Genomic DNA, 27,989 nt, shown 5'->3' on the forward strand with positions numbered 1-27,989 from the left:
TATATATAAGCGTATTACAAATAAAAACCACTTTTTTGGCTAATTCAAAATATTGTGGTAGTGTTCCATTTAAAACAGTCCTAAGATAAAAACATTTTGTTTAATAACTTGTACTATTTATTGTAATGTATATGTTTTAATATTATTTTACTTACATACGTTTCTGTTGAAATATTTAATATTAAAATATTTTGAGCTTAAAAAGTATTAACACTATGCGGGAACGTGTCTCTATTATGCCTCTTTATAGGTTGGTTGTTGCTTTCTATACAAATGAGATTACAAAACGGATTAATCTGCAGGATTCCATTAGGTTGGCTGAGATTTACAAAGCGGTTTCTACGAATAACTACGAACTTGCATGTTTGGTAAGGGGAATGTGCACAACTATGAATGAGGAATATTGGTAGAATCCTTTTCTATACAAATATGAATTGCCTACAAGAACACTTAATAATACTACAAATTTTTCCAATTTGTTTTGTTAAATAACATCAAAAATTTGGTACAGTCATCGGCTATGTATCCGTCGATACTTCTAATTGTATTGGGGTTGCCCTCAATTTGCTTCCAAGCTGGCAGAGATAATGTTTTTTGTTAGCTTGGATCGTCTCATATATACACTTGTTCATCTTCTACAGTTTTCTTTCATTTTGATTATAATCCTTTCCACACTAAAATTATATATAAATACAGGGTGTTAAAAATGTTGTTTCACGTATTGCCTCAAATGCTTTGTAAGCTTTGTCATATTTGATTACTTAATTAAAATTATTTGCAAAATATAAATAAATGATTGGGAATAGGAACTAAAAGCACCAGCAAATTATACACAATTTTTTTGCTTAAAGAAAAAAACTTGTAATCCTCTTTAAATATATTCCTTTGGGGCTACTTAACTAAAAGAAATCATCAACTAATAGTAACGTATTGCATTCGGGTTCACTTTCAAGTCCTTAGCGGGGGCAGCGCGTTGCTGACTGGACAAGGCGCAGGAACGGCTGCTGTTGGAGTGTCAATCTGCGCTTGGAGTTGGCGCTTGGCCCGGAAGCGTTTCAGCTTTCTTCTTGCCATGAACCGGTCTGGCTTAAAGCTGAGCTCACGGCAGGCCATTTGGTAAAGGGCGGGTCGCGAAGGCAGGGACGGCGGGGTCGGGATTTTTTCCTGGTCCAGCTCAAAAGCAGGGAAGTACATTGGATTGGCGTTGGCAGCCCCGGCTGCCCAATCCCGCCACAAGTTTCAATCCTGCCCGGCCCCGCCGTTAGATGGCGTAAGTGGTGGGCCCGTCGCGCTTATCTCCCGCCGGTGCTCCAGCGAGAGCGGCATTCCAGGACCTGGGTAGTCTTCGTCCACGGAGGAGGACTGCTTCGATCCCACAGACTTGCAGTCCTCATCCATGCTCACGCCAAGATGGTGCATGGCGGCAGCTGCATGGTGGCGCTCTGCCGGTGGCAAAAGGTTTAACATGCTCAGAGGGAGGCCGGGAAAGCCGCCCGAAAAATCCGGGTAGAAACCCTGTGGGTTGAAGGGATTGAACAGGGCATTTGGGGCACTCAGTAGATCGGGCTCTGAACTGTTACTACGGGGTCCTCCCGGAGGACCCAGGGGAAGTCCCAGATCCAGGTCTAACTGTCCCATAGGTCCCAGTTCACCGGGATGCTGCATTGACCCGTTGCCGGAGGTCGGCCCTCCGCCTTGGGCATTGGCAGAACCACCCGAACCGTTGTTGCTCATGGAGTTCTTGTCCTTGTCCTTCTCCTTGCGCTCCTTGCTCTTCTCATTCTTAGTGGAACCACCGCTGCCTCCGCCGATGCCCATTTGCAGCATTTCTATCGGTGGTCCACTGATGCAGTCCTTACGCAGCTGCTCCAGCTTTAAGCTCTTTCCGTACTTTCCCCGGACGTACATAAGTAGTGAATTGTAGGGGATTCCGAAAATCCGCGAAGCCTGCGACGTGGTCATCTTTTTGTTCCAAACATGCTGAAGTGCCTCCGTCAGTTCTGTGTTAGTCCACGAGCGCGGAGGACCGCCGCGAGGGGCTGAGTGCTGTCCCTTTGGTCGTGGCACTGCAAAGAAGGATCATTTGGATAAAGTAAATGCTTTTCACAGCCTTGCGTCATAGGACGGGGATAAGAAAAGGCACCACACGGGCGCCACAAGCCCAACCTATCGCTTGGCTTATATCTGCTAATGTTTCAATCTCTGCCCTCATATACTGCCTAGACAAGTTTTCTGAAAAGTTACCCATTGTCTGGGGTCTACAGAGCGATGCAGCTTGCGTTGAGCCCGTACACACCTTGATACATGTCTGTGTGGCACCTATTCTTGAGGCGAGCTATCATTCGGCACATCCAAAGAAATAAGAACGCTGTGGAGGTTCCCATTCTGACCTGCCGGCTTTGGTCGGCTCCTTTCTGTATGCAAATTAAAAGTAAGCAGAGACTGTGGCGTCACATGCGCCGCTAAAACTCAATTTAGATCCATAGATATCGTCTCGCACGGGCAAAAAGTCCAACAAATGCACAGGTTTCTTTCTTTTTGGGACGAACATGTGGGCAAGTAAATATGTAATTCATTCAATACCCCAATTCACTGGTGGCTTCGGCTTGATCATATACATTTACCATCCAGAGGATAAATATTTGCCTGGCTCGTCTGCAGCCGATGGGCCTCAAGCAAGGTATGACCCTTTGATTCCGGTGAAATCGAAAATACTGAAAAGCGAACTGCAACTAGCAAGTTTATGAAGCCGTCCTAATGAAGTTCCACTAGACAAAAATGTTAGTTAGCCGGGATCTCACATAAGCGAAATTTAAATTTGGTACAAATCGGAAATCACGTTTCACAGACTGGCTCAAAACAATCGACGAATGAACAAATGAATGTGAACAAATCATTAAATCACACCCACACGATTGCGGGCCAAAGACCACGAGTGGATCGCATCGAAGTTGTGAGTGTATAGCTGCGCGGCTCCCGATTAGTATCAGTCGAGAAACAGGTTTTGCAGACTTGCAATAAAGAATATCGTGCTATACGCCAAATTTGCGTTTTATTTGCCGGCTTACATTGTTGAAATTGAGTTTGTAAATCGACGTCATTCAGCACGCCTCAAGATTCAGATTAGATAACACTTAACAAATCTGCTCTGGATGTTCTTCAACCTGACGTGCCTAACATATGATCACGACTCTGCCATTGTTATTCCTTCACTTGATGGGCTCAATTAATAGGTTCTTGAAGAGCAGAAAATTAAGCAATTACATTTTGGCGTCTTTATGATTTATAGTTATTTTACTTTTCTTTTTGGGCCTGAAAAGAAAGCACCAGCGGTTAGCTGTCACATTCACTGTCAAAGCAAAAAGCATATATGTAGCTTAAAAAATTTTTCTACATGCCTAACTTTATCTATTCCTTCACGTCTTATTTGTCAATCAGTTGGCAGCTTGGCCATAATTGATTTGAGAAATACATTGAAAAAAATAAAAAAAATTTATTGATTTCCTGACTCACAAATACATTTATAGCGAACGAAAACAAAACGTATTTCATCGTTTGAGGTTTCGTAGCACCATTTGCAGGTGAGCTTAGTAAAAAGCGACAGAAACATGGGGCTCTACATTGAATTTACTTCCTCGCCTTTCCCATTTGTCAATCAGAAAAAGCGACGCTTGCGTTTTACGTTTTGCATAGGTGCACATATTGCCCCATTAAAGAAAAGAAAAAAAAAAGAAACAAACAAACCATTTCTCGAACGATTCAACGACTGCATCGGCGCACAGGAAAACCGCAGAAACAAATTTGCCGCCTCACATGATCGCACGAGTGATCAGTGATCGCATCTGGAACGGTCCGAGGCATGGGAGGCATAGAATGTGGCTTGGTGTGCACTTGTAGCAGTCCTATAAGGCGTAACTTTTCGAAAGGAAGTGCGCAAGTGTTCAAAACAAAATCCAAAGTTATTTGTGTTCGTAGCAACATTTAGAAAATATAATCCAAACTAAGCTTTAGCTTTGCCGTTCACAAGACTGCTTATGACCCTTTCTATTTGCTCTTCAATTACCCTCAATCGATACCTAACCGAAGTGTTTTCTTTGTACCTACAGCGCAACTACGTGATCAAAAGTGCAGCAGATCAAATGCAAGAGGTACAAAGGTAGAAGACTGGGCATGATCAATCAGTCAGGTGTGAAGTATTGCAGCCAGACACGGAACAGATCGGCCTACAAGCTCGACTGCCTCAACGTGATCGACGCCAATCATGCCGAAATGATTTCAAACTTTCCGATCGGTAGGGAGGTGTTGGCCGTTGAAGTTTGAAGGGGTTCGCGCTGTCTTTCGGGTTAATTAGTTGTTTGCTCGGCTTGGCGAAAGTTTGTTCTGTTCAGTCATTTTATGGGATACGTGTACTTACTTTTCTTTTTTAGAAACGGAGGCGGCCCGCCAGGCATGTCCCTTGGATCGCTCATTTCCATTAGCGGGTTATACAGCTTGCCAGGATCGATTCCGGGTGGAAAGAGTCCGAGTGGGGAGTCGAGGCCAAACACTGCGGGCAAAAACATTATCAGTTAATATTGATTTTTTCACTGTAACCAAAATAATAACTTTATATATAGCAAACTGCACTCTTATACAACAGTCACTGCATTGGGTAATTTAAGCATAAGCGACACATTTTCCAGCTCACTGAAGCTGATTAGCCGGCAAGACAATGGACGCAAACACACTCCGACAAACGGTACCTACTGATAGTAGACAATGGCACATCGTTATTCTATTAATATTTTACGCTTGGAGTGCACTTCTCCACATGAGTGAAACAATTGGTAAGCTGATGAGCCAAGAAGAAGGATGAGAATAACTAAGGAATGATTCCGCAAAGACTCTTCACCTAGCTGGGAGGTAACGCATAATATTGACATTGTGCTGACTGATTTTATAAGTCGCGCCGCGGATTTCAAGATGCAAACAAGCGCCACATAACAGACGAGCCAACATACAGACGGAAGGGGGCGAAAACAATGCTTAAGCATATGAATAAGGGGACGTATCCGTTTCTGTTTCTGGGGATGTGTTGTATCTGCAGCATAATGACAAAATAACGAGCGCGCATTGTCTGACTCCGTTTTCTGAAGTAGACATTACAACACGCGGCGTATACGTAATATGGGTTTTTTACTCAAACTTTTTTGACGGCGTGCAAAATTAGTGGATTTCCTTTTGAAATCCAGAATGATCTCAAGCAGATAGACTTCACAGCCCATCCCACATGTCACAAGCTATTAGTTCAATGATTTTCACGCCAAATATGTTCAAGCTTAAAAAAATAAATCACATTCTTCATACGAAAGGCAAACGGTGGTAAATCTCTTGCACGACTGTCTGGCGGACGAGATATATGGAATGTTAATATATATACTCGTAAATAAATTTTGGCCATGCTGGATACTTGGAAACATACACAAAACAAATAGCAACAGTACCATAAAAAGATACCAAATTATAAATAAAAAATTAATTTAATATCCTTTAAAAGTTTGGCACTCAATTCGATGGGATTTTCTTGTTTTAAGATTTAAGTTATAGCAGCTCAAATTAAACTTGTTCATACTACAGGGTGTTATGTAGGCGACTACTTCTCTGGTAGGAAGACACTGGAGTTCTGTGGCTTAGCGTATCCTTCGCCGGTTTTCTCATTGCCTGCAGCCTGTTTATGCAGTAGTTAGCGATTTGCTCGAATACGACGCGCCTTTGGTGCGCTGTACTCACCCGTACTCGTTTTCTTATTCGTTTTTCTGATATGTTGGCTGAAATTTTTGTCGCATTAAAAGGTATTGCGCTTCCTGCCTGACTTCCACTTGGCGTTTTCGTACAATTTTTCATATTTTTGTGCCTTAATTTATTTTATATCCTGTGTGCTCGCGTCTCGCCTGCATTCAGTCGCCCCCTTTCTTCCCAGGTGAAGGTCCTGGTCCTTGGGTTCTGGCCCGGCTTGGCATGGGCCTCCCCAAACGGATATTATTAATATGAATATCGCGCGACTTATATGTATGCAAAAGTCGTGTGGAAGGACTAGACCAAGGTAAGGAAAGCCCAACCACGAGACGTCGCCACGTATTTTTATTTATGCCGGCGACGCTGCCAAAGTTGTTTGCCAAAAGGTTTAAGTTGTGCGCGCTTTGGCATACTTTAAACACAACACATTACCAGAAAGGGCATAAAGCAGACAGCGAATATTCCGATGTGGAGAAGTGCTGTCCTCTGCTCGGCAGCCAAGCAACTTAAAAGTCATTTGGCTAAACGTTTGCTGACAGTTTAAACTCAACCCGCTCCGAAAATCACATGTTGGAGAAACACAACATAAATTTCTTGCGCTTTCTGCACGCAACGGCGGAAGCCAACCCAACCCGCCCTTATTTTTAACCTTTGCACCTCAACTTGTGTTTGCTTCGCCTGACTCCGAGTGACATGAATGTAAAAATCATATAAAACGCAATTGAATTGACTTCGGCTGCAGTTCCTCCTGGGACTTAACCGCAAAGGCATTCCCATTTCCCCTTTCTTAGCTCCCCAGACGTTGTTGTCAGTAGAAAACGGACTGGGAGCCGCCAAACTGTCAAATTATTAGGAGCTTATACGATTGCCTTTCCATATTTCTTACGAGCTGTCAACAGCGGAAACTTTTTATGACTTAATTACAAAAAAAAATGCACCAGCGGTGTGATAGGTATGCTTCTTTCAGAAACGCTTAAAGCACTGCACCATTTCAACAGTGTCATGCTCACTATGGAGTTCTTAACAGGTCATATTAGCGGCAAAAGGAGCCTGAGGAGCCGTAATGTGCTTAGGGGCTTTTGGAACAGTCTTGAGTGGCAATGCAAGAGCACTTCTCCAAGGATACTCGTCACTTGACGACACTTTGATGTCGCGCTAAGACCACATGTTGCATTTCGGAGTGGCAAAAAGGGCAGACAAGTCGAAGGGAATCTTTGTCAGAGTTTATTGGGGAGGGAAGCCTTTTGCACGTGACCACATTGAAGTGGGTTTCTGTTATTAAAGCTTCCGCTGGGCATATACTTTTATCCAGGCAGATAGCCCAGTGACCTCTGGGCCCAATTGGCTAAAGATAAACAAAATTAGATTCAAACGGATTACTCACTATGTGGGGGAGTCAGCGTCATCGCAGAGGACATGCCAGGAAAGGGCAGTGGTGATGGCGGATGCGGAGGTCCATCCGGCGCATTGAAGGGACCTTGCAGACTCATCGGCGATGCCGGGCCAAACTCCTTTCCGAACTCCTTCCCAAAGTCCTTTCCAAACTCCTTGCCAAGCTCCTTACTCAGTCGATTCATACTCTCCTCGAGTCTTTCGTGCGCAGCCTGTCCAGGACATCCGTTTCCTGGACCACTGTTGCCCGGATGGCCTCCGTTATGTCCTCCGAATGGGGGCATCCCCATTGGCCCCAGCAAATTGCTCGCAAATGCGTTGTGGTCGCGCCCATCACGGGGATCCCGTGGCTCACGCTGATGCATCGCAGCAGCGGCCGCTGCAGCCGCCAGAGACATCTCCATCTGGTGCTCCATATGATGGAAGGGGTGCTCCCCAGATCCAGCAGCCGCCACGGCAGCAGCCGCAGCTGCGTGCATTTGTGCCTCTAGCGCTTCCATGTGGCAGGGCGGGCTGTCTGGGAGTCCAGGTGGCCGAAGTCCTGGCGGTGGAAAACTAAGCAGTCCGTTGTTGCCCCCCGAACAGCTAGTAGGCGTGTGGATGGCCGTGGGGTTCGGATTAGCGTTTAGTTGGCGGATGTCCTTCAGAGACAGCATTATGCGCTGGTTGTTGTCCTGCAGCTTGCTGCTGTTGTTGTTATTGGACTCACAGTCTGACGAGCTAGGGGCGCCAGAAACTCCCTCCTTGGCTTTCTTTGTGGTGCAGAGGTCTTCGGGTCCGTCACTGAGGCTGGGAGAAGGGTTGGGGGACATGGCGGCCGCATTAGCAGCAGCTGCTGCAGCCTTGCGCCTCAGCTCGTTGGTCGTGTGAATAAGCTCTTCAATGTCTTGCTCCTCTTCCTCTTCGTGATCCTGATCGTCGTCGTCATCATCGTCAAGGTCGAGCTGGTGGTGGTGACTCTCGTTGTGGCCGCGTGGCTGGTCGGGTCCTTCTTGTTTCATGGACTGCTGCTCCTTAGCCTGTTCGCCCAACGTTTCTACTGGCGACGAATTATTTTTTTCAACTTCACTTTGGGCGTGATCTCGATCATGAGTCTCGTCCTGATCTCTTTCCGCTCGCTCCAGAAGCTCGTGCTTGATCACAGTTGGCAAGGATTCTGCATCGGTCTTGTTCAGGGTAAAGTCGTGCGGCACATCGCCGGAGCGGCGCCGCGGTCGTGCTTGCTTACGTCGTGGCATAGGTGAACTGCCTCCCAGCTCCTGATCGCTCTCCATGTCGCGGTCGCAATCCTGCTCTCGTTTCCGCCGCAGACCTAGCGCAGCCATAGCGTTTGAAGCGTTGCCAAACAGTCGGGCGGACGGCATCATAAGCTTTCCACCCGCAGCGGGTCTGACCATCGTCGGACACTCGTCCTCAAAGCTGGAGGACAGCATAGATGTGTCCAACATGCCGAAATCATCGGGAGAGGCGGCCGGCGTGGGTGTGTGTTCTGGGACAGAGCTCTCCACCAAGCCTCGGACCTGAAGCGACTCACCGGCCTGGATGAGGGTCTGGAGTCGCTGCTGGGGCACGCTGATCTCTCCGCGGTACATAAAGTCTACAATGGCCTGCACTACCCAGCCCCGGAAATCCTTGAGCACGATTACCGGGTGCTTGCAGGGAGTCTCCGCAAAGACGCGCTGAAAAAAGGGCGAACAGGCGGAGAGCACCATTTTGTGAGCACGGATCGAAGTCTCCGCGCAGACCAGGGTCACGTCCACCAGCGTTTTGGTCTGCAGCAGTGCATCGAATGCCCGCAGGATGTGGTTCTGGTGGTTGTTCCAGCGCAGGCTGTAGTGATCCGACGCTGCAGCTGGTGCTCCTGCTGTGGGTGGTGTGGCAGGCAGACTGTGATCTGATGGAGTAGCCGCTTCTGTTACCGCTGATGCCGATTGACTCATGTTCAAGGGCAGAGGTGGTGGCGTAAGCGGGGTCGTAGGGGGCGTAGAGTGCATGGGGGCGTGATCGCTGGTCGGAGTCTTGGCTAAAAGCGGCAGCGGCACTGACATAGGAAGCGGCAATTCGAGCGGCATAGGCAGCTGTACAGGCGCCGCCTGACGAGCGAAGTCGGTCATGGGGAGCTTCGTCGATTGGCGATGTTTAATCAACTCCTGGTTGGCGTCCTTTAACATGCCCCAATCCAGTCACGTGCAGCGTGCTTCAATTCTATGGGAAAAAAACATGCGGAAAAAGGAAAGAGAGAACGTTTTAGGCGAGAGACGAATAAGCAAAGCTTAAGGATAATGCCAGCCGTAATGTATTCGTATTCATGACATATGCTGTAAGGCACATTTGAAGTGTGTACAATGTGATAATATGTTAATGAGTCGCGGCATATATCATTTTTCCAGCTGTGGAGACAGTGAATGGCAAAAAAGAGCACGAAGGTGTAGCAATCACAGTTGCTACGTGTCGTGTCGCATATCCTCTAGGATATCACATGCAGATGTGTGATGTGTGATAATGGCTCATTTTCCCTGCCTCGAATTTTGTTTTGCTTTGTTTAACGGTGCTCCCGGCACTTCACAGTGGAATGAATCTGGCAATATGGGAGCTTTTTCAGAACCATTTCTTGTTGAAGATCACCGTTTTTGAGACTAGTTAACCGTTTTGATTTATATTTTGGGCTATAAAAAAGTGTTCGAAACAACTTACCACAGCAAAACTGTGATTGTTTGTGTGGATCTGCCACCGTTTTATTCATGGGCTATTGCCACATCCAGTGCGAGGCATCTAATTAATTCAGCGACTGTCTGGCTTGGATTCGCACCCCATCTACCCGAAAGCATCGCACGCTGCGTGTGTGAATTTTTAAAACAGTCACCAGCTGCCTGACTACCTCCGCCTTCAAAATTCAGAGTCCACCCCACACTGACTTCCTTAGACAAAATTAAAAAACTTTGGTAGGAGCGCAAGCAAAATAAACATTTTTATTTGCCGTAGTTGCTGCATCTTTGGCTCGTCCGTCTACCGTTCGGGAGCGGCTGTTGAGTAGAAGAGGAGGGTGGATGGAGCTTGAAACCGCATATTAACACATGCTTCTCCACGCCAGATCTTTCTGCTGGGACCGAGCCAGAGCCAAAGGATAACCACGCTCGAATGCAACAATGTGCAATTAGCAGCGGGCTGCTAGGCGTTTACCTCGTTCCTTTCTCGGTGCTGGTTTGCTCCTTTTTTCAGCTCGTACTTCATTTGCGGTTTGTGGCAGCTGAGACAACATTTTTATTTATTTATTTTGCTTTAGAGTGGCGACAGGTAAAAGCAAGTTAGTGGAACGCGGAGAAGGCAAATCAAGTTTTTTAATTAATGGCAAAGTAAGTCAGCTAAAAGTGACTAAGGATCCCACATTGATGCAACACTTGGACTCATTTTAAGATTAAATTTTTTAGGTAACGTTGATTTGTCTTCTACATTCAATTACGATTCCTTTATTATCTTGCAATCACACATTTTCACTCCTCACTTTCATCAAAAATACAACTATTTTGTGTGAAGAAAATACCTTTTCTAGTTCCCGTACTGAGCCATATATAATTGGCAATAATGAATTGAAAAATTAAATTAAAATGTAGAGTGCGAAAGCCATAACAACACAACCTTTATAAGGCACTAGGAACCATTATCCTTACAAAATGTAACTTTTTAGCCCAACATACCATTTCAAGTGACTCCTACGATATTTTTGATGGCACTTTTATTATTTAGAAAAACAGAGCTGAAAGGCAACGCTTTAATCCCTTTTCACTGTTCACAATTTAGTTCTGTGCAAAATATATGGGTGTCACTAATTGTTATTTTTGACAAGACCCGACTCGCGCTGCTCTAGTGTTGCACGTTCCTGTCGAGGGTTTGCAACAAACTGAGCTATATCTATGCAAATAAACGCACAGCAAGTTGGTAACAGTGTTCACCTATGAGCGAAGGACCCTCAACACACACCCCGCACACATGCAACCCTCAATCAACGTGCACCACACACCATACAGCACACTATGCGTGCATGTGTGAGTTGGGGTGGGCAGGATCGGCTAAAATTCGCTCTCGCATTGCTCTCACTCTGCGGGACGAAGGATTTCCCTTTGGTCAACAGTGCAGGTGATAATCAGGTGCGTGATCGTGTATGTTGACACACACACAAAGCAAATAAATAAAGTGCAGACCAGCCGAACAGGTAGATCACGAATGGGTAGGTACTTTGTTCTCTAAATGGCTGCTGACAGGTCAATTTGTGGCCTATTACTGTGTTTATATTGCCATACCCGCCGTCCTTTAAATTTTAAGACAATTTTCAAAGAACTGATTTTGGGTTTCATTTGAAATGTTTTAAATACAATGTTTTTTTGAAGGGCGCGTTGACCGTAATATAATAACATGAAACGTACTTTGGCCTTCCGAGACCTATAAGTTATAACTTTTAAAGTTTAAAGGATCTACAAAACTTCAAATTAAGAAAAACTAGATGTTTGGACACGATTGACAAAACATTATGGATATTTTAATTGCCGCCGTTTGATTGCTTGCGATCATTTGAATTAAATTGTTTCTTTTTAAGAAACTAGCTGGGAGGGATTTAATAATGTAACGGAGATATAAAAAAATCATATCCATAAATTTACAAAGCAAAACAATAAAACGTATCGAAGCTTTGTAACTCATTCTTTTCAATATATGTACTTTGAAACACGCGATAATCGATATATTTAATTTCACGTAAGAGCATGTACTTTCTAAACATACTTCTCGATCGAACTGATATGGTAGATTACTAGCGGCGGCGTTGTAGAAGACCGCTGAACATCGTAACGGTTAACGGGTGAGCGGTTAACGGAAGAGCGTGTGTGGGTGTCGCGTGTATGTTTCGAACCGTTCAAACGTCACGAAGCGACTAATTCAAATGATGTCGGCCGGGCCTGAAAAAACACAGCAACTACGTCGCAGCTAACAGAAGCGTCAGCAGAGGCGGCGGCAGCGACGGCACACACGCGCTGCTCCCCACAGCCACCCACTTGCCACGCCCCCTGCTCGCGTGGGCCACGGCCGCCCACGTACACGCACACGTATGAGCAGCGGGCCACAAACGGTCGGACTCTACGAAACAGGAATCACATGAGGATGCGGCGCTCCGTTCGGCAGGACGATGTTCGGTCGGCAGAGGCAGCAGCGTCGGCAGCGAAGCGTCGTACTTACTCCTTCATCACATAAAATATATATTTTCCCTTATCACAACAGCAGCTAAGCGGGGCGACGGTGGAGTTGGAGGGTGTCCTCGCACGTCACGTACACCGAAAAAAATTTATTATGTATATGTGTACACGAAATACATTTGCATACTCATGCGTAGCCGAAGCCGAACATGAGCCGAATGAGACCGGACGAGCCAAAAGGACACGAAGGGAGCAAAAAGAGCACACGCACGCCGAGTTTCCTTCGTGCACACATACACATAAACGCACTCGTGTTCATGTGGAGGCTCTGAATGCCCGTAAAGAGTAATAGTCACCACCAGACAACAGGGGAATCGCAACAAGAAGAGCTGGAAGGACACCCACACCACACAGAGTTCACTCACTCACGGCCCACAGTTGTCACACATTGGAGCCGCCGACTGCGCGGGAGTGTAACATTTTTTAACAGCCCCCCGAAAAGCGGACGTCGCAGCCGGCGTTGGCGTCGACGGCAACATATCCCTTTTTTGCCAGCTTATGGAAATTTGAAAAGCTGCGAGTTGAGTTTTCCCGCTGCCGCTGTCGAAGTCGAACGAATGGGGGAAAGTGGCCCAGTGAGCAAGAGGGAGAGAGTTTCGAGCGAGACGGACGACAGTTCCGACAGAGAGCGCACGAGACAACAAGCGAGACTAGGACTATCGTGGGGGTGTGTTTGTGTGTGCACCCCACACATGTACAACTCTTCTGCTCATCTGCCCCGGGAAAGCTTTTCCAGCAGCGACGTTGCGTCGCTGCCCTGCTTCTCCGAGGCAGCGCAGCCAGGACTGCTGGTGCTGTCCTTGTCGCATGTGCTCAGTTTTTAATATGTTATCTATTCCGTGCTATGCCATGCATGCAGGCTGCCTTTACATAGAAGCTCGGGGGGTGGAGCGCAGGAGCTCGGCGTTGGCGCAGAGGCACAACAAAAAAATCATATACACAACACATTACACACATAGCACACGCAGTGTGTGTGTGTGCATATGTCTCTCGCTCTCGGGCATGTGTGCGAAAGAGAAATAAAAAACAAAAAATGTTTGTATGTACATCGCGAAGTTCGGAAAAACCAACCCTTAGCTGAGCGCGATTTTGGTGGAAATCGGAAAAGCGGTTGCGGGAAATTCAGAACGGAAGGATGAGGGTGGATGTGTATGTCAGCATGTGTGCCTCTGCTATTGTGTGTGGGCCATATGAGCACGTTTTTGCAACATTTCGATTTGTTAGCGCAAATCTTTCGCTCACCAATGCAGAAGTACATGGGTTAGGCACTGCACACAGTAGACGCCTATGTACACACGCCCACATATGTGCTCAAATGGATTAGGAGAGGTCAGCCGTGTGTTGGCAGTCGAAGCCAGGCATTGGCTGGGAACCTAGGAGCGGGTCTGACGTATGAGAAACATTGAGGCGCAACCGTGTTTGCGACACAAGGGGCCTTTATGAAAGCTCCCTCACCAATTGTTTCGATAGCAATTCTGGTAAAATTTTGGCTTGCTACACGTATTCTAGCCAAATAAAGTCCACCTATGCACTGCCTAAAAGCCAGCCTATTCCTACCGCTTCGTTTGCCTTGAATTTTGTTTTCTTTTTGGTGGCTCATTTACATTTTATGATTTGTTTGCCTGCGCTTTGTTCCCAGCGCTTTGTTTTCGCCATAAATTTTAATTGTCTTTCTTCGATTTTTACTTTTTGGCGTTCTCTTTCTTTTAAGTTGTTGGTGGAGCACGACGAGCAGGGAGTTCCGTTGCTGTGGTGCCCACCTTTAGTCTAGGCACCTCGGTCGGGTCTCGTCTGTTCCGCTTTGCTCCTGTTCTATGCCTCTTGATTGTTATAATATTTTACTTTTATAATTGTTTTGGAAAAATCATATTTCAATATCTAGGTATAGAACACATACATATATGAAATGTGTTATCGGAGGAGTCCTACGCAAACTCATAGAACACATTTATGGATATTGGACGACGTTAAAAAGGACCGACAATATGTCGTTTGCATACAGCCTACCCAGTTGATCGCAAATCACCCCAAGGGGTAGAAAATCATATCGAATAGCTAACCTAAATCTAAAACTGCACGCATGCGCGCATCGATTATGCAAATGCGAGGAATTCAGTGCACGAAAGTTTCCCGATTCATATGCAAATTCCAATTCAGACAAAGGGCAAATAAAGGATACGTTTTCACATTTTTTACACCTTACAACAAAAAGAGAAAAAAGGACCGATCAAGGGTGGCAATAGTTATAGTTTCAATCCCCGCCGGATGCACCTCTCGGATGCGAATTGAAGGGATTTATTTGAAAATTATGCAAATTATGTTCCCCGCTATTCCGATTGCGATTTGAGCGAACAGAGTTCCTCGAATCGGCATATGCAGCGCGTGTCTGTCGCGGTCTGCTCGCGGCAGAGGCTGCTGTCGCTCTGACTGCGTGGGGCTGCTGCAGGAGCCGAGTGGAAGTGTACATTTTCATTGCCCTATCTGGTTTTCCTTTCTCCCACCCCTTCCGCGCGGTTTCCGCGGCACACGTGCGCATGTCTTCGGCCCAGGACGCGGCTATATTTTCCTTTTTTCCGTATTTTCCTTCGTTGCTCAATTTTTCACGCTCGCGAAAATGAGAGCGCTTGGGTGGACGCAGCGGAGGAAGCGGCGTAGAAGTCCCCTTTCTCACTCTTGTTTTGCTCTCCTTCCTTTCGTTATCCTTTGGCTTCCCAAGCACATAGAGGGGTTGTCAAGGGTAATGTGGGTGGAAGACCGCTTGTAGGTGCGCCTGTTTGTGATAAAGGGGTTCTTGACTCGCCTGATAATTATGAAATGTATGGAATTCTCTTTGTATGGGTTATATACGAGTGAGGACGGGGCTGGAGCTTTCTGGTCTGTTTGCTACTCGAGATGTTCTGTAGTGGCTAGAGGCAGGAGGGGCAGGATCCGCCATAATGGCCAGCATTTACTAATTAAGAGCTCACAAGTTGGCCGACGTCTACTGTCTGTTGGCAGTGGCCCGGTGGAGCGTGTTTTGATAGCAGTTATCTACAAGTAACTTCTATTTCGCGAACGGGAAAAAGGGATGCTCTTGGGATTGGATCATAATTGATGCATGCTAACGAGATATCAGGTGGCCACGGACCATCTTAATATTTCAGTTGATTTCCCCTTTCTATTAAAGTAATTTTCGAATACTAGTTTAACGATGATCCGTTTTCTTCTCAACAACGATATGTGGTTTGATCCATCAATGAATTCATGAATTTGTTTTGTTTTTTATTTTTCGAATAAATTAATGCGTATTAATAGAATTTAGGGAACTTATTTACAATTAAAACAGAGCTCTAAAGATTGCTCTATCCCAGCTGACAGTGGTGAAGAAATCGTGAGAAGAAAACGAAAAATCAATGCAAGTGTAAATACGTCTTGACCATTACAGGACGCGCAACAACGCGGCCACGAACAGAGTCAAGGAATAGGCAGCTGGATGGCCGGCCAAGTCCAGTGGTGGAACAGGCGCCCAGAAATCGGCAGAAGGTTGCTGTGCACCAGCGAGAAAAGTCGCCAGAAACAGCAGGCAAAGAAGACAAACTTTAGGAAAAAAACTCGAGCCCGGGAATGAAAAAGCTAAAAAAAATTAAATATGATTAAAGGAAAATAAAAAAGTAGACGGTGAAGGAGGGCTTACGGGACAAAGACAGAGGCACGTTTAGCAAAGGAAAGGGATGGCGAATGCGAGAAAAGTTTTTCCGAGAAATACGCCGAGGAGTCAAGAGCAACAAGCGACCGATTTGCCGGAGAAGTGAGATGGCCTCCTGATGGGGCGGAGAGGCATTGACTGCATCGCAACTGATGCAACCCAGGCACATATACATAGACCCACAGGAAGAAGCTCCTGCCGTCCAGTTCAACATGGATAGAAAAGTTGGCTTGACTCCTTGCCGGCGCTGGCCAAGTGGACGCACCACTACCATCTATAGGGCTCACAAAAAAGGCAGGCAGTAAGAACATGCATAACCAACATCAACAACATTAGGAAGAGAGAACGAAACAAAAAAAAAATTAAATTAAAAAGGCGCTCACTGCGCCAGCCGTCAACGCCATTTTCATTTTGCAACTGTTGACAATGTCAGCCTCTCCGAAGGGCTGTCTAGGATACATTTAACGCGACCGAAACCGTCTAAAGGATAAAATTAAAAACGGACAAAACAGAGAAAACGTACGTCCAAAAAACAATTTTTTTTTTCTTAAAGTACTCTTTGTTTTGTCTATCGCTTAAGCACCTACGATTCTTTGACTTTAACATTTTGATTATAACTTTTACATCTCTACATCGCCTTCTTTATCATGTACCCTGAGAAATGTTGCTAGACAGTTGGCATAACTGGAGTTATTTCCTGCGCTTCTTTACGTTTATTCATTAATATTGTTTACCAAAGCATTTTTCGTCCCCGGAGCAGCTGTCTTGCTCCTAGCTTTATCCCTGGACAAAGTGTACTTGAGAAACGAAAACCGTTGCCATGACCATGCCCACCGGGCTGCCCATTTCCATCTCTTGGCAGTTCCCCAAACCCCCACCAAGAACTGTCATGACCGTCTTCCTTGTTTGTAAGTTGAAATTTGAGCTCAAAGACAATAGCCGAGTTTTTTAAATAACTTCCTGGGCATAGGAACAAATAACGGTTTTTATGGGGTGGGCCAATGGATATGTGGACCTTCTGGGCATGGTGGTGGCTTTCCAGCTCCAAAACTGTCTGATACTTTCATTAATTTCTTCAGCTGAGAATATTATACTTTCAGCTACATCTTATAAGTTAAGTCAAGGGGCTCCATTTTTGCTTTGTCCTAAAAATTTTAAAAATATAGCAGACTTAATCATTCGGCTGTAATTTTGATCTTTTGCCTTGCGCGATGCTCCTCCACATTCCTTTCATAATTACCTCTAAGCACTTTTAGTAGTGAGTTCGTCCTTTTTCCTTGAATTCTGCACTTTTCTGCGCACTTTGTGCTCTGTCTCTTATTTTTAACTCTTACCAAGTTTACTTTTTTTGAAGGAATATTATTATTTTTGTATATATTTTTTGCACAATATTATCGGTCTAATAAACTGGCCTGGTCAGTTCTTTATTCTACCCAACTCCGTCGTTAAACTCTCTGAATATTCTTCCAAATACACCTTAAAGAGTTCATTATGAGGCGACAAAGAACTGAAAAGTGAAAGTCGGTTCCCGAAAAGAAAAAGAAAATGAACGCTCGTTATGGAGGAAAAACTAAGGACCTTTCCTACCATACTGATATCAGTGTTTACAGGACACCGCAAGGGGTTTCAAACTTAACAGTGGGCTAGGGGGCTTGGGAGGTATATGCGTTGGTAGCCCATCTTCCCCTCCCCATCGCCTCGACAACACAGTTTCTTATCCATTAACTGGCGACTGACGCTGCCCAAACACACATACATTTTCTCGTGGCTTTTTGCGTTTCCCGCCTCGGCAAATTTTCTCACCGTCCTCAACGTCATTTATCTCTTTCCTGCGTATGTGGCAAAGTTTTTCCACCGACGGTGTTTTTCTTGCTCACCGCCCACAAGGAAAGTTTGTCGTTTTCGCTGACGGTTCTCCGCAATCGGTACGACACCACTTATATATCAGAATAGCTTAAGATGTCGAATGTTTGTGTATATATGTACACAATATTATGTACCCGCTCCTCCAATGGGGTTTGGATCTGGGGTACTTAGCTCGAGGGCTTCGTTCTAGTTTCCTATAGCTCGTTGATAGGCCGTGTTCATGTATTGGGAGTGTTGATATTCAATTTTAAAGTAGCAAGTATTTATTATTATTATTTGGCATTTGAGAAAATGTCGTCTGACCAAAGAATCTATAACACAACAATAACGATGAATGTCTCAAGATATGAAAATATTTAGAAGTAAAAAATAGTTTATGCGCTCACAAGCATTAGACCAAACGCTTTCACGCGTTTAAACACGTTCATTACTTATACAGTAACTACACATTCCCATTGTCCCACATTATTCACCGATTACTAGTCCAGTTGAGTGTGCAACTCGATGCGAACCCAAAGGTGAACACATTTAAGAATTACAAAAGAAAATCTTTAGATTTTTTCACACAATTCAATGGGTTTTTCTCACGCTTAAATTATAATTCCAGTTAGTTTCTTATTTCGGCCAGCTCGCCCAATTCAACCCTACTATATGCTTACACATGAGCATATATTTCGTGGTGGATGTGGGCTGAAGACAACAAAGCTGCTGCCTGGGCTAATTTAAATTTTCGTCTTTTCTTTAGGAAAGTTGACCAGGCCGTGACTTGAGCACTGCCTCATTAAGTTGGGCACATAGTTCCGTGTTCCTGGCCTTCCCTTGGCGCCCCCAACTGCTCTCTTATCGCCAAGATAAAAATCGATTCACGCGGTCGTCGGGCAACTGCCCAGCAAGGCGTCGGGCAACTTTCCTAAGGTAACCTTTATTGTCCGAAAGTTGTTCTTCTTATTACTCTGGTATTTTCTTTTCGTTTCCACCATTTTCTAGCACTCTTTTCGACTTTCTTTCGGTGGACGAAAATTGTTCCAGGGTAAATTTACATTCTGCGAGTACTGAGAGTGGCCTTTAAAGTTGGTCATTCGTCGCCGACGTCGCCGTCTCCCGCTTTAAGCGATGTTTATCTCCGTCATAATATGCGCTGGGAATCACCTTAAAGTGATATTATCAGTGACCAGTTTCCCGGGAGAGCCCCTGCCCGCTCGAATTTCGCTTCACATTATTTAAAGGTGAAGTTCTTGGGCCTCATATTTCGACAATGTTTCGTTAGCGTTATCATAGCTGCTTGTAGTTTGGACCTCCAATCTAGTTTCCTTTCCTTTGAACAATGGTCACTCATTGTTTTTAATTGCAACTCAGGTTACGCCTTCTGAAGCCGCCTTTTGTGCACATTGTCGCACTTGCATAAAAGGTTTTACAGTTCAGAATTAAAAAGAGGATAGAAAACCAGATTGATCTCTTACATTGCGAATTTTTGAAATGAAATTAAATTACTCTATATTTCAACAGAATTCCTTAATTCAAAATGAGCTGGGCGAAACGGTCTCACCCAGGTAAAATTGAAATTTTCGCTTGCAAAAGCTTCAAATCTAACTGCAAGAAAACTTCGAGATAGCCCATACAACTAATTGGAAATGTGACTAAAAAACTTTTAATTGAGTCACCTTCGTAATTAGAAAACGCAATTCAAGTTTGCCTTACAGTTTTTGAAAGTTTTAAAGTGATTTGGAAGATCCAATTATTCAAAACGAATAAATAAAAAATCCAACTTTAAGATTTAAAGAAAACCCCTACAAGGTAATTACTGTATTTTGTTCACATTTCGATTCTCGAGATCTGATCGGTCTGGTCCGCTCCAGGCAATAGCTGTAATATCAACCTTCAAACCGAAGCACCACCTCACTTTTTATTTTTGTGCCTAGTTCTCCTATTAGTTTCAGAAGTTGCCACACCCCAGCACATATGAGACGGAGCTTGTATGTTTTGCCACATGCGCGGCTGGCCTCGAACAATGGGCTGAGCCCAAACAGATCCTGACTTACTAGAGTTGGACAATTGATGGCTCTCTTACCAAACAAAGACGACCTATGCAAATGCCAAGCGCGGGTTAGTCGTAAGAATATTATTGATAAATTAAAAAAATATCTATAGCCCATAAAACGCTTTATTGTTTGAATTATTATATTACTGCAATCGCTGGGTGCAAGCAGCTGCATGAAATCAATATAAAAATCAACTGCAATCTCGAAAGATACCCATGGCGCCGTATTCTTTGGTGGCAATTGACACAGACTGGCTTATAGCATAACGATCAAAATCACGAATTCATCACTAAACGCACCAAGGGCAGGGACTTACTACGTCGGCAACACGGCGATCCAGTGAAGCAAATCTTTCTTTGCCGCGGTGTGGTCCATTGTTCGTACTAAGCGCCATCGGCGGGAAAGGCTTTTGTTGACTGAGATGGTAATGGGCACAAGGCTTTTAAATTGAGCACATGTGAAATGAGCTTTCTGGCAAACACCTTACATCATCATCGTAGTTATGGGTTTATTTCGATTGGAAAAGAAATACGCTTATCGAGATGCCTGGCGCTGACCATTGTCTAGACTTGTGACTGAGCCACGTCTAAATAGAGGATTATCCTAGCGCCAGGATTAGCCAGCCCACGTCGTGACCTGGCTGTTCGTTGTCCCAGTTCCTAATGCAGGCCAGACAAAGGCGAAATCAAATAAACATTAGCAGCATCAGAGTATGTAAAAGTTAAGATTACCATCGTCTAGCCACGGGCCAGGCAAAGTCGTCTTGAAGGATTTTTATCCCAGTTTTCTTCTGAGGAGCGACAGAACAATATTAGTGACCACAAGACAGGGGCGACTAATCCATCTACCCACCATCTACCAAAATTAGGTCAGTCGGTGCAGAAATAAGGAAGGTGCTTCTGTTTGAAAATGACGGATAATCATCAAAATTAGGCAAAAGAGATACGTTGTCTGCGCCGATGGGGATCAACCAAATATATATAATCACAGCCCAAGCATCCCAACCATTTTCAACACAATTCAAGTATAACAGCGAAAGCGAATCCTTCTATTCTTATCAACACGGCCTACCCCGTCCACGAAGACTTCCGTGCACCATTTCAACATTGTAGCACTTTCACTGCAATAAATTTATGCACGCCCCTTCGGACGGTCCCATCAACACGTATCTCGAATGAATCTGCCACTCGCATCGGAGGATGGCTACTGTTTTTGCCGGCTCCCAGCTCGCCTGGCGTCTGGCCGACTACGAGGAGCTCTGAAGTGGACAAATAGATGGGAACCCGAACCAAACCCACTATCAACATGTCGTATCCTTGGCATATCCCTGGGCTACAAAAGCGGCGACCAAAGCAGAAACCGAACCGAATGCCTGCGCTTTGGCTTTTATTGCTTCATTTTGGTTTGCGATTTGTTTTGATTTCAGCAGTTTGATAACCTTTCGGTATTTTGTTGTTGGTTTATATTGTTTTGTTATTAGTAATTGTTGCCAGTTCCCTGCGGATATGACGTTTTATGCTATCCATGTCTGGCTCACTCATTTCGCATTGTTCAGCTTGGATATCATACCACCACAGCCCCCTGAACACCCGCCCTTTTTCTGTTCTTTTCTAGTTCAACGTTATTTCTGGACATCGACATTTGCTGTCATGGCAGCCAAAAATGTATTTTTGGTCGCAACTGGTGTGCCTGTAACATTTTTCGCCAAATATTCAGGATCTCTCTCTTTTTTTACATACTGGTTGAAATGCAAGGTTATTAAATATTAATAAGTTCTGTCACTGACAAATTTTAATATGTACCGAATTTAACTATAATACTACCAAAAAAAGGAAAAACAAAAGGATGATATAATGACTGAGATCCTGCTGCGTTAAATCTGGTTGCCACCTATACTAGAATATTTCAGACTCTGCCTTGCGTGTTGGGCATATTTGACGGCAAAACTTTACTGTCAGGGACAAAGCGAAGAGAAGCCTAAACTCTTAACCTCTTGGGTGAAACTAATTGAACTTACCTTCAAGTTAAAGCCGCATAGAATATTCAAGAATTGGCCAAGTTGAAGGTAATCATTGAAACACAGACACGGGAGTCTGCCAATGCCCATTTAAATTCAATTAAGAAGTATTTAAAAGTATGCTTTGGGTATGAAAAAATACTCGCGATTTATTGTTATTTATTTGCGATGTGAACTTATGCAAATGCTGTAAGTACTTCAGAGGACGGCCCTCACAAAGACACATGGAATTTCTACAAATTTTTTCTCAAATACTTGTTGCTCACTTTAAATCAAATTGCAACTTATAAAATGAGAAATGCTAATTCAATGATAGATATTTGCATTTCATGTATGCAAATACATTTCCATTCAAATTGGCTTTGCTAAAAATTTTACATTTGCATTCGCGTGAGATTGCAGTTAATTAAACTCCGGGCATGGTTATTTGCTTTAATTAGCACCTTAAACGTTCATTTCTTTCAAATTACTTAAACTGTTTTCCGATCAATTTGCAGTGGATTTACCGACGGCGCGAACACCTTCGATGCTCTTACGATATTTGACCACATTACGGTATAGTCTTGCAATTTCAATTGTACTGTGCTGTGCGCTTGCGCGTCAGGTTCACTTCGCGTTTGGCCCGCAACTGGCCTAGCTTGAATGGACCATGATCGGGGACAGCTACTCGATAAGTTCGGCTTAAGCTGGAACCGAGGCTTTTCGTGCGACTTGTGTTTTTGAGCGCTTTCCGAGTCCCCTGGTTGGTTGACCAACTTCCAGAGGGTTTCGGAACTGGTTTTGGCCACAAAGCTGCTCATTCTCTTGTGCTGCCTCGATTGAAGTTGGGGATAATGTTTTGTTGGCCTGACTAATTGGTCAGTAGTCTTCCCCGTCGGCTCTTGAGCAATTAGTTTTTATTCTAATTGGTCAGAAATATATTATGACCGACATTTGCACAAACGGATCGCGCCGCATAGCATCGAGTTCAGTGCAACGGAGGACTAGTTTTTTTTTTTTTGCGCTCCTAGTGGCCAGCTTTAAGCTTGAGATGATGTGGCTGTGTTTTTTTCTGAATATAAATGTTTTTGTCTTTTGATTGCGAAATTTGCTATATGGAGGCTGAGCGCTAATTGTGTTTGGTTTTGGATGAGCAATGATGCGAAAAGGTTGCTTAGTATTGGATTTTCATTGACAAGGCTGAAAATGAGTGGGCAAAGTCTTATTTATTTTTGAATTTAATTATCTGCAATAAGAAGATGTATTGTTATACTGTGTGATCGCAATTGATGCTTGAACTTTATCTGAGCTTGCTAAGTGACGTTCGGACTGTGAAGCCCAGTAAAAGCAATACTCAACAGTTTGGGTCTAATTTAAATGAAGTCAAAGGCTTATAATCCGTTCAGACAAATGCGCAAAGCTCTTCGGCAGAGACGGGGAACTGTTTCAGTCAACGACTTTTAGGCCAGCAGCTCTAGCAGCAACGGGAGCGGTAACGGCAACGGCAACAGTTGCAGTGGCTGCTTCCAAAGCAGCAGCAACACGCGGGGTATTTAGGCTCAAACAAACAGCAACAGCAACAAAAACAATAACACAAGCCCGCAACAATGCAAGGCGAGCAAATAAATCGTGATCACGTGGTCAAGAGGGCCAGCCCAGAGCGACGGTTCTCTGGTGTAGGTGGAGTTGCTAGTAGAGTCCGCGAGAACCTGAAACTGCATTGAACTCAACTCCTTCGTAACTCCTGCAGCAATAAACGTAGCGCTTGTCTCGACTGATAAAGCCACACAAAGAGCGAAGTGATCTACTAACAGGAACAGCCACCACAACAACAACTGCCGCAACAAGATCATGTTTGTCGTGTCATACGAAAAGAAATATAGTACAGTGAGGGAGGGGAGCCAGACCAAGTCGTTCTCTGGGGGTAGATCGCGGAGCCAACTGATCGCATACACAACAAGTTCCTGCAGCAGTTCCCTTCACCCGCACCCAATCACCGCCATCATCTTCATCGTCGTGGTGGGGCATTCAAATTTGGCGCTTGAATTTGTTGCAAGTTCAGAGTTGAAGCTGCAGCTGCCGCACCGGGGAGTCGTCGCCGGCGCGCTGGCAACAGCAGCAACACAACCAGAACCCGCAAACAATGCATGTCGTTGAAATCGAAATCAAGATCAGAACATAGAAACTAGAAGATCCAAATCAGCAGCATCATCGGCCACGCCGTACGGATCAAAACGAAAGGAAGCATAGCCCAAGATTTCACGTGTGTGAGTGAGCCGACTCGGCAGTGGAGTCCAAGATTTCGATCGTTAGGCCGCATCGTGACGCACAATGTGGTCATGGGCAACCTTCCAAGTTAGATGAAGCATTTGAATCTTCATCCAGGCGAAGAAGCGATCCGCACAAAATTTGATTCTAATTGTCGGCGGAGGAGTTCACTGGCCACGTTCATCACTTGGTAGCAATGCAGCACACTTAGGCGCGAGAATGTCTACTCCATTGAGTAAGCCCTCTAAGTCCCTGCAATGTATAACCGATCTTTTTTAAAAGAAACATTTGTTTTGCTTTAATATTTATTGTGACCCAGGTCATCAGCAAGCCCCAACACACCTATTGTTGGGAATACGCTGTACTCGCGTATTGGATTCGCTTTATCTGCGCATTAAAATAAAAAGCGTTCGATACGAGAACTTTAATGAAATCCTTGGTGAATACTTTGAAATCATTACTAGAAAATGACTTGATTTTGGGTCGAATCAGCTGTAGCTGCTCTGTCTCAGAAACTCTTCGGCGCTTTTCCCTACTCTACTCCTTTTTCATAGGAGCATTGCTGACACACATTTCTCGCTATTCAAACCTCCAGCAAACAAAGGTCCAGACCATCGGCCAAGAGGCGAACGTTGATCCCTTTGTTTTTGGATTTGCGGCATGGTGCACGCGTGATTAGCAGCTCAAGACCGCAACCACTCAAATAAAGACAAAGGCCAGACGTCTCTCGTCAGACATATGCGCTGATCAAAGCTCAGCAGAAACTAATCGAGATTAAGAGAAGATCAGCGGATCAAGCACCAGGCACCAGTGCAAACTGAAATAACCACTGAAAACGATCCGAGCCCCCCGAAACGGTTTATTTAAAACGCTTGGGTCGGGAATACAACAGCCGAGCTGCCCAGGGCACAGCATGTGAGCGCTTTCAAATTGTTTCAAGTGTGAAGATCAATTTCATGGCACGTTATTGGGCACTGGTGGTCAGATGGAATAAGGACGGGGGAATAACTTCTTCCAGATCTTTATTTGAAGCGCTGCCCATTTGCATGAATTTGAATACAATTGACGAATTGTAGTTTGGGTATTTGTCTGGGGTTATAATGTCTATATTATATTTTCCCCCATTGTAGTTGCTGGGGAGGGAGTGTGAGAAAGTTTTCAGAACATTGTGTGAACGAATTTGGAAGTGAACTGCTGGCAGTGACTGGTATCTACAAATCTGTGGCGTGCATACTATTGATCTATCATTGGACTTGACTTGAACTTTAGACGGTAATTAGACAATTCAAATGTCAACAGATAGTTCACCAAAGCACAGAGAAAAGGGTATCTCATAACCGACGACGATAATTTATTGTTAGGCGAATAAATTTCGACACTAAAAGCTGGTTGCAGACAAGCTGGACTATTGAAGCTAATCAAATTGACCCAGTAAGCCAGTTCACTGAGCCGACTTGGATTTCGGTTATTGGGATGGCGACCATGCAACCCGTCAACATTATTATTTGCCTTGTTAACTTGTCTGCACGAAATGACATTTTACAGCTAAATTTGCCGTCTGGACAAGATTTCCCAAGACAACAGCCATTGAGCTCAGTTAACGAAGCGATGCTGGAGCGTCGAAGATGCCTTACCGCTCTCTGGAGCCAAATTTGATTTTGCAAGCTCTGATCTCCAAGCACGCGGATCTAGGGTCTCTACCCATATCCCTACTTCACTCGCAACTTGCTATTCATCTGCGGCTTCCGACTAGAATCATTTCATATATCTTCGATGCTTAAATGGGGCTTTAGAGCTGCTGGACATTCCACTACTGTAAATAACGTAATCAAAGCAGGACTAGGTAATGACGGCCACATACTAACTGCCTGTGACTTCAAATCAAAAGAGGACTGCACTTTTCTGTCTAAAAAGGGTAGAAAATATTTAAAACCTAAAGCGAAAAGTTTCTTTTCTTATGAATAATTTGATCCATCTAAAGAAATGTATATTATCACTTAAGTCATAAATTAAGCATTTGACGTGAACATTGGATAGAAAACTGCAAAAAATGGTCCGAAGCAAAAAAAAAATTATTTGGGCTTTACTGCACGACGAAACGAAATATACCCTCACATGCTTGCTATCTAACTTTGATATTTCTAATAAGGGCCCATTTGCAATATACATTAATTAATCGGCACTAATGGTTTCTTATGAAGCATATATAATATGTACGTATGTATAGGGTTAAATAGTTTTTCCCTTTGCAAGAGTATAGAAAGGATGATGGCAACAAATTGCTCGTTGGTGTATAAGAAAAGACCGCGATATGGCTGGAAGCACAACAAAAGGTGAAAAATGCAGCACCAGCCAAAGTAGGTGTTACCGCTTGCTAAATGATCAATCGTCGCGATCAGAGGCACGTTTATGGCTCTTATTGGTGTGGGCGGTCAGTATTACTTACTGTTGGAGCGATATGGTTCATTACGTAAGGGAGCTCATTCTTGAGCTGGAACCCTGTCTAAAATAATTTAATTGGTTGAAAATAAAAGTTTTTTATGCTTAATAATCAGCCATTTATAATGCCTAACTGAATACCAAAGATCGAAACGGATCGTTAATTCTAACCCAGCATCAGCGAATACTTCAAATGGCTAACCTGTGTGGTCCTTTTCCCAATAGCGACCAAAGTTTTTGGAGGAGAGAAAATGAAAGGAAATTAATTTTCCCAAATGCCACGCTGTCTGATTTGCACAACACAGGAGCTGTCCTCAAACGCGAAGGAGGATGACGATGACTTTAGGTAAAATATAAATTAGACTTCAAAGGTTGAAAAGATTGATTTGTGTGAAAAATAACGTGGAATCATTCAAAGCCGCAAGTGGGAAACACAGATAATCATTATTGACGGAGGACAAAAATGACTCCACGTCGCAGGTGTAATTATAAGAAATTAAGGGTTAGTGGAGTTGGGATTGTTAGAATTCTAAACCGAAGTAATTGTTAAGGGTGTTAAAGGAACCAATACGGTTAAAAGCTACAGAAAGCCAATATACAATTTTCAGAATACCTCTGACCAAAGCATTTAATTAAGTGGACGCAAATAATAATCAATAATTCAAGCAAGAAAAGTTCAACACTTAACTGCGTCCCTAAGAAAGCGGGGCAGTCAGTGGTGCTGTCCGGAAAGATCACAGGTTTTTAACCCTTTCACTATATGTCTCGGTACATAAGGAGTGAATAGATAAATAAAAGAAGCAGAGTTTCACCGGGAAAAATTTAGAGGCAGCCAAAAATGCGCTCAAAAAGTCACTCATACCCACTTGCTCTTGCTCTCTCTGGCGCTCTCTCTGGCTGGTCCCCCCAAGCTCAGACAGCTTGAGCGCTTTTTCCTAACAGACAAAGCGACGACAGTTGGCTTCGGCTTCCATTCCACAACTACTGGAATGCGCATTGAGTGCTTTCCTGTGCTCGTCGCGGCTCCTACTTTGGATTGCTCTCCCGTCCGATGGCAAATTTTGTTTGGGAATATTTTGTTTCCTCTTACAAATGCACAGATTTTAGACATTCTTTTTTTTTGCGCATTAAGTCAGATTTTTAATTTATTTTCTCTCCGGCTTTTCTGGCCTGGGTAAAACGGGCTCGTTTCGGCTTGGCCACCCCGTCTCGTTTGCTGATGGAAACATTTCCGTTTTGTATTTGCGCAATTTGCTTTTAGCCGCGTTTGTCGCCGAAATCTGCAT

At 44.3% G+C, this 27,989-nt stretch overlaps 1 protein-coding gene across 1 annotated transcript in view; it reads right to left on the reverse strand.

Moving 5' to 3' along the window:
- Window positions 1-170: 170 nt before the first annotated feature.
- The window catches only part of LOC120445161 (protein jim lovell), a 36,443-nt gene continuing 8,624 nt past the window's right edge, over window positions 171-27,989 (reverse strand). The window contains exons 4-6 of the mRNA XM_039625336.2: window positions 7,160-9,372; window positions 4,415-4,546; window positions 171-2,066 (exon numbers count right to left, since the gene is read on the reverse strand). Of these exons, the coding sequence (XP_039481270.1) occupies window positions 1,240-2,066; window positions 4,415-4,546; window positions 7,160-9,338 (3,138 nt within the window). The 5' untranslated portion in view covers window positions 9,339-9,372 and the 3' untranslated portion in view covers window positions 171-1,239. The remainder of the gene's footprint in view (window positions 2,067-4,414; window positions 4,547-7,159; window positions 9,373-27,989) is intronic.

The sequence above is a fragment of the Drosophila santomea genome, chromosome 2R, assembly GCF_016746245.2.
Source record: "Drosophila santomea strain STO CAGO 1482 chromosome 2R, Prin_Dsan_1.1, whole genome shotgun sequence".
NCBI lineage: Eukaryota > Metazoa > Arthropoda > Insecta > Diptera > Drosophilidae > Drosophila > Drosophila santomea.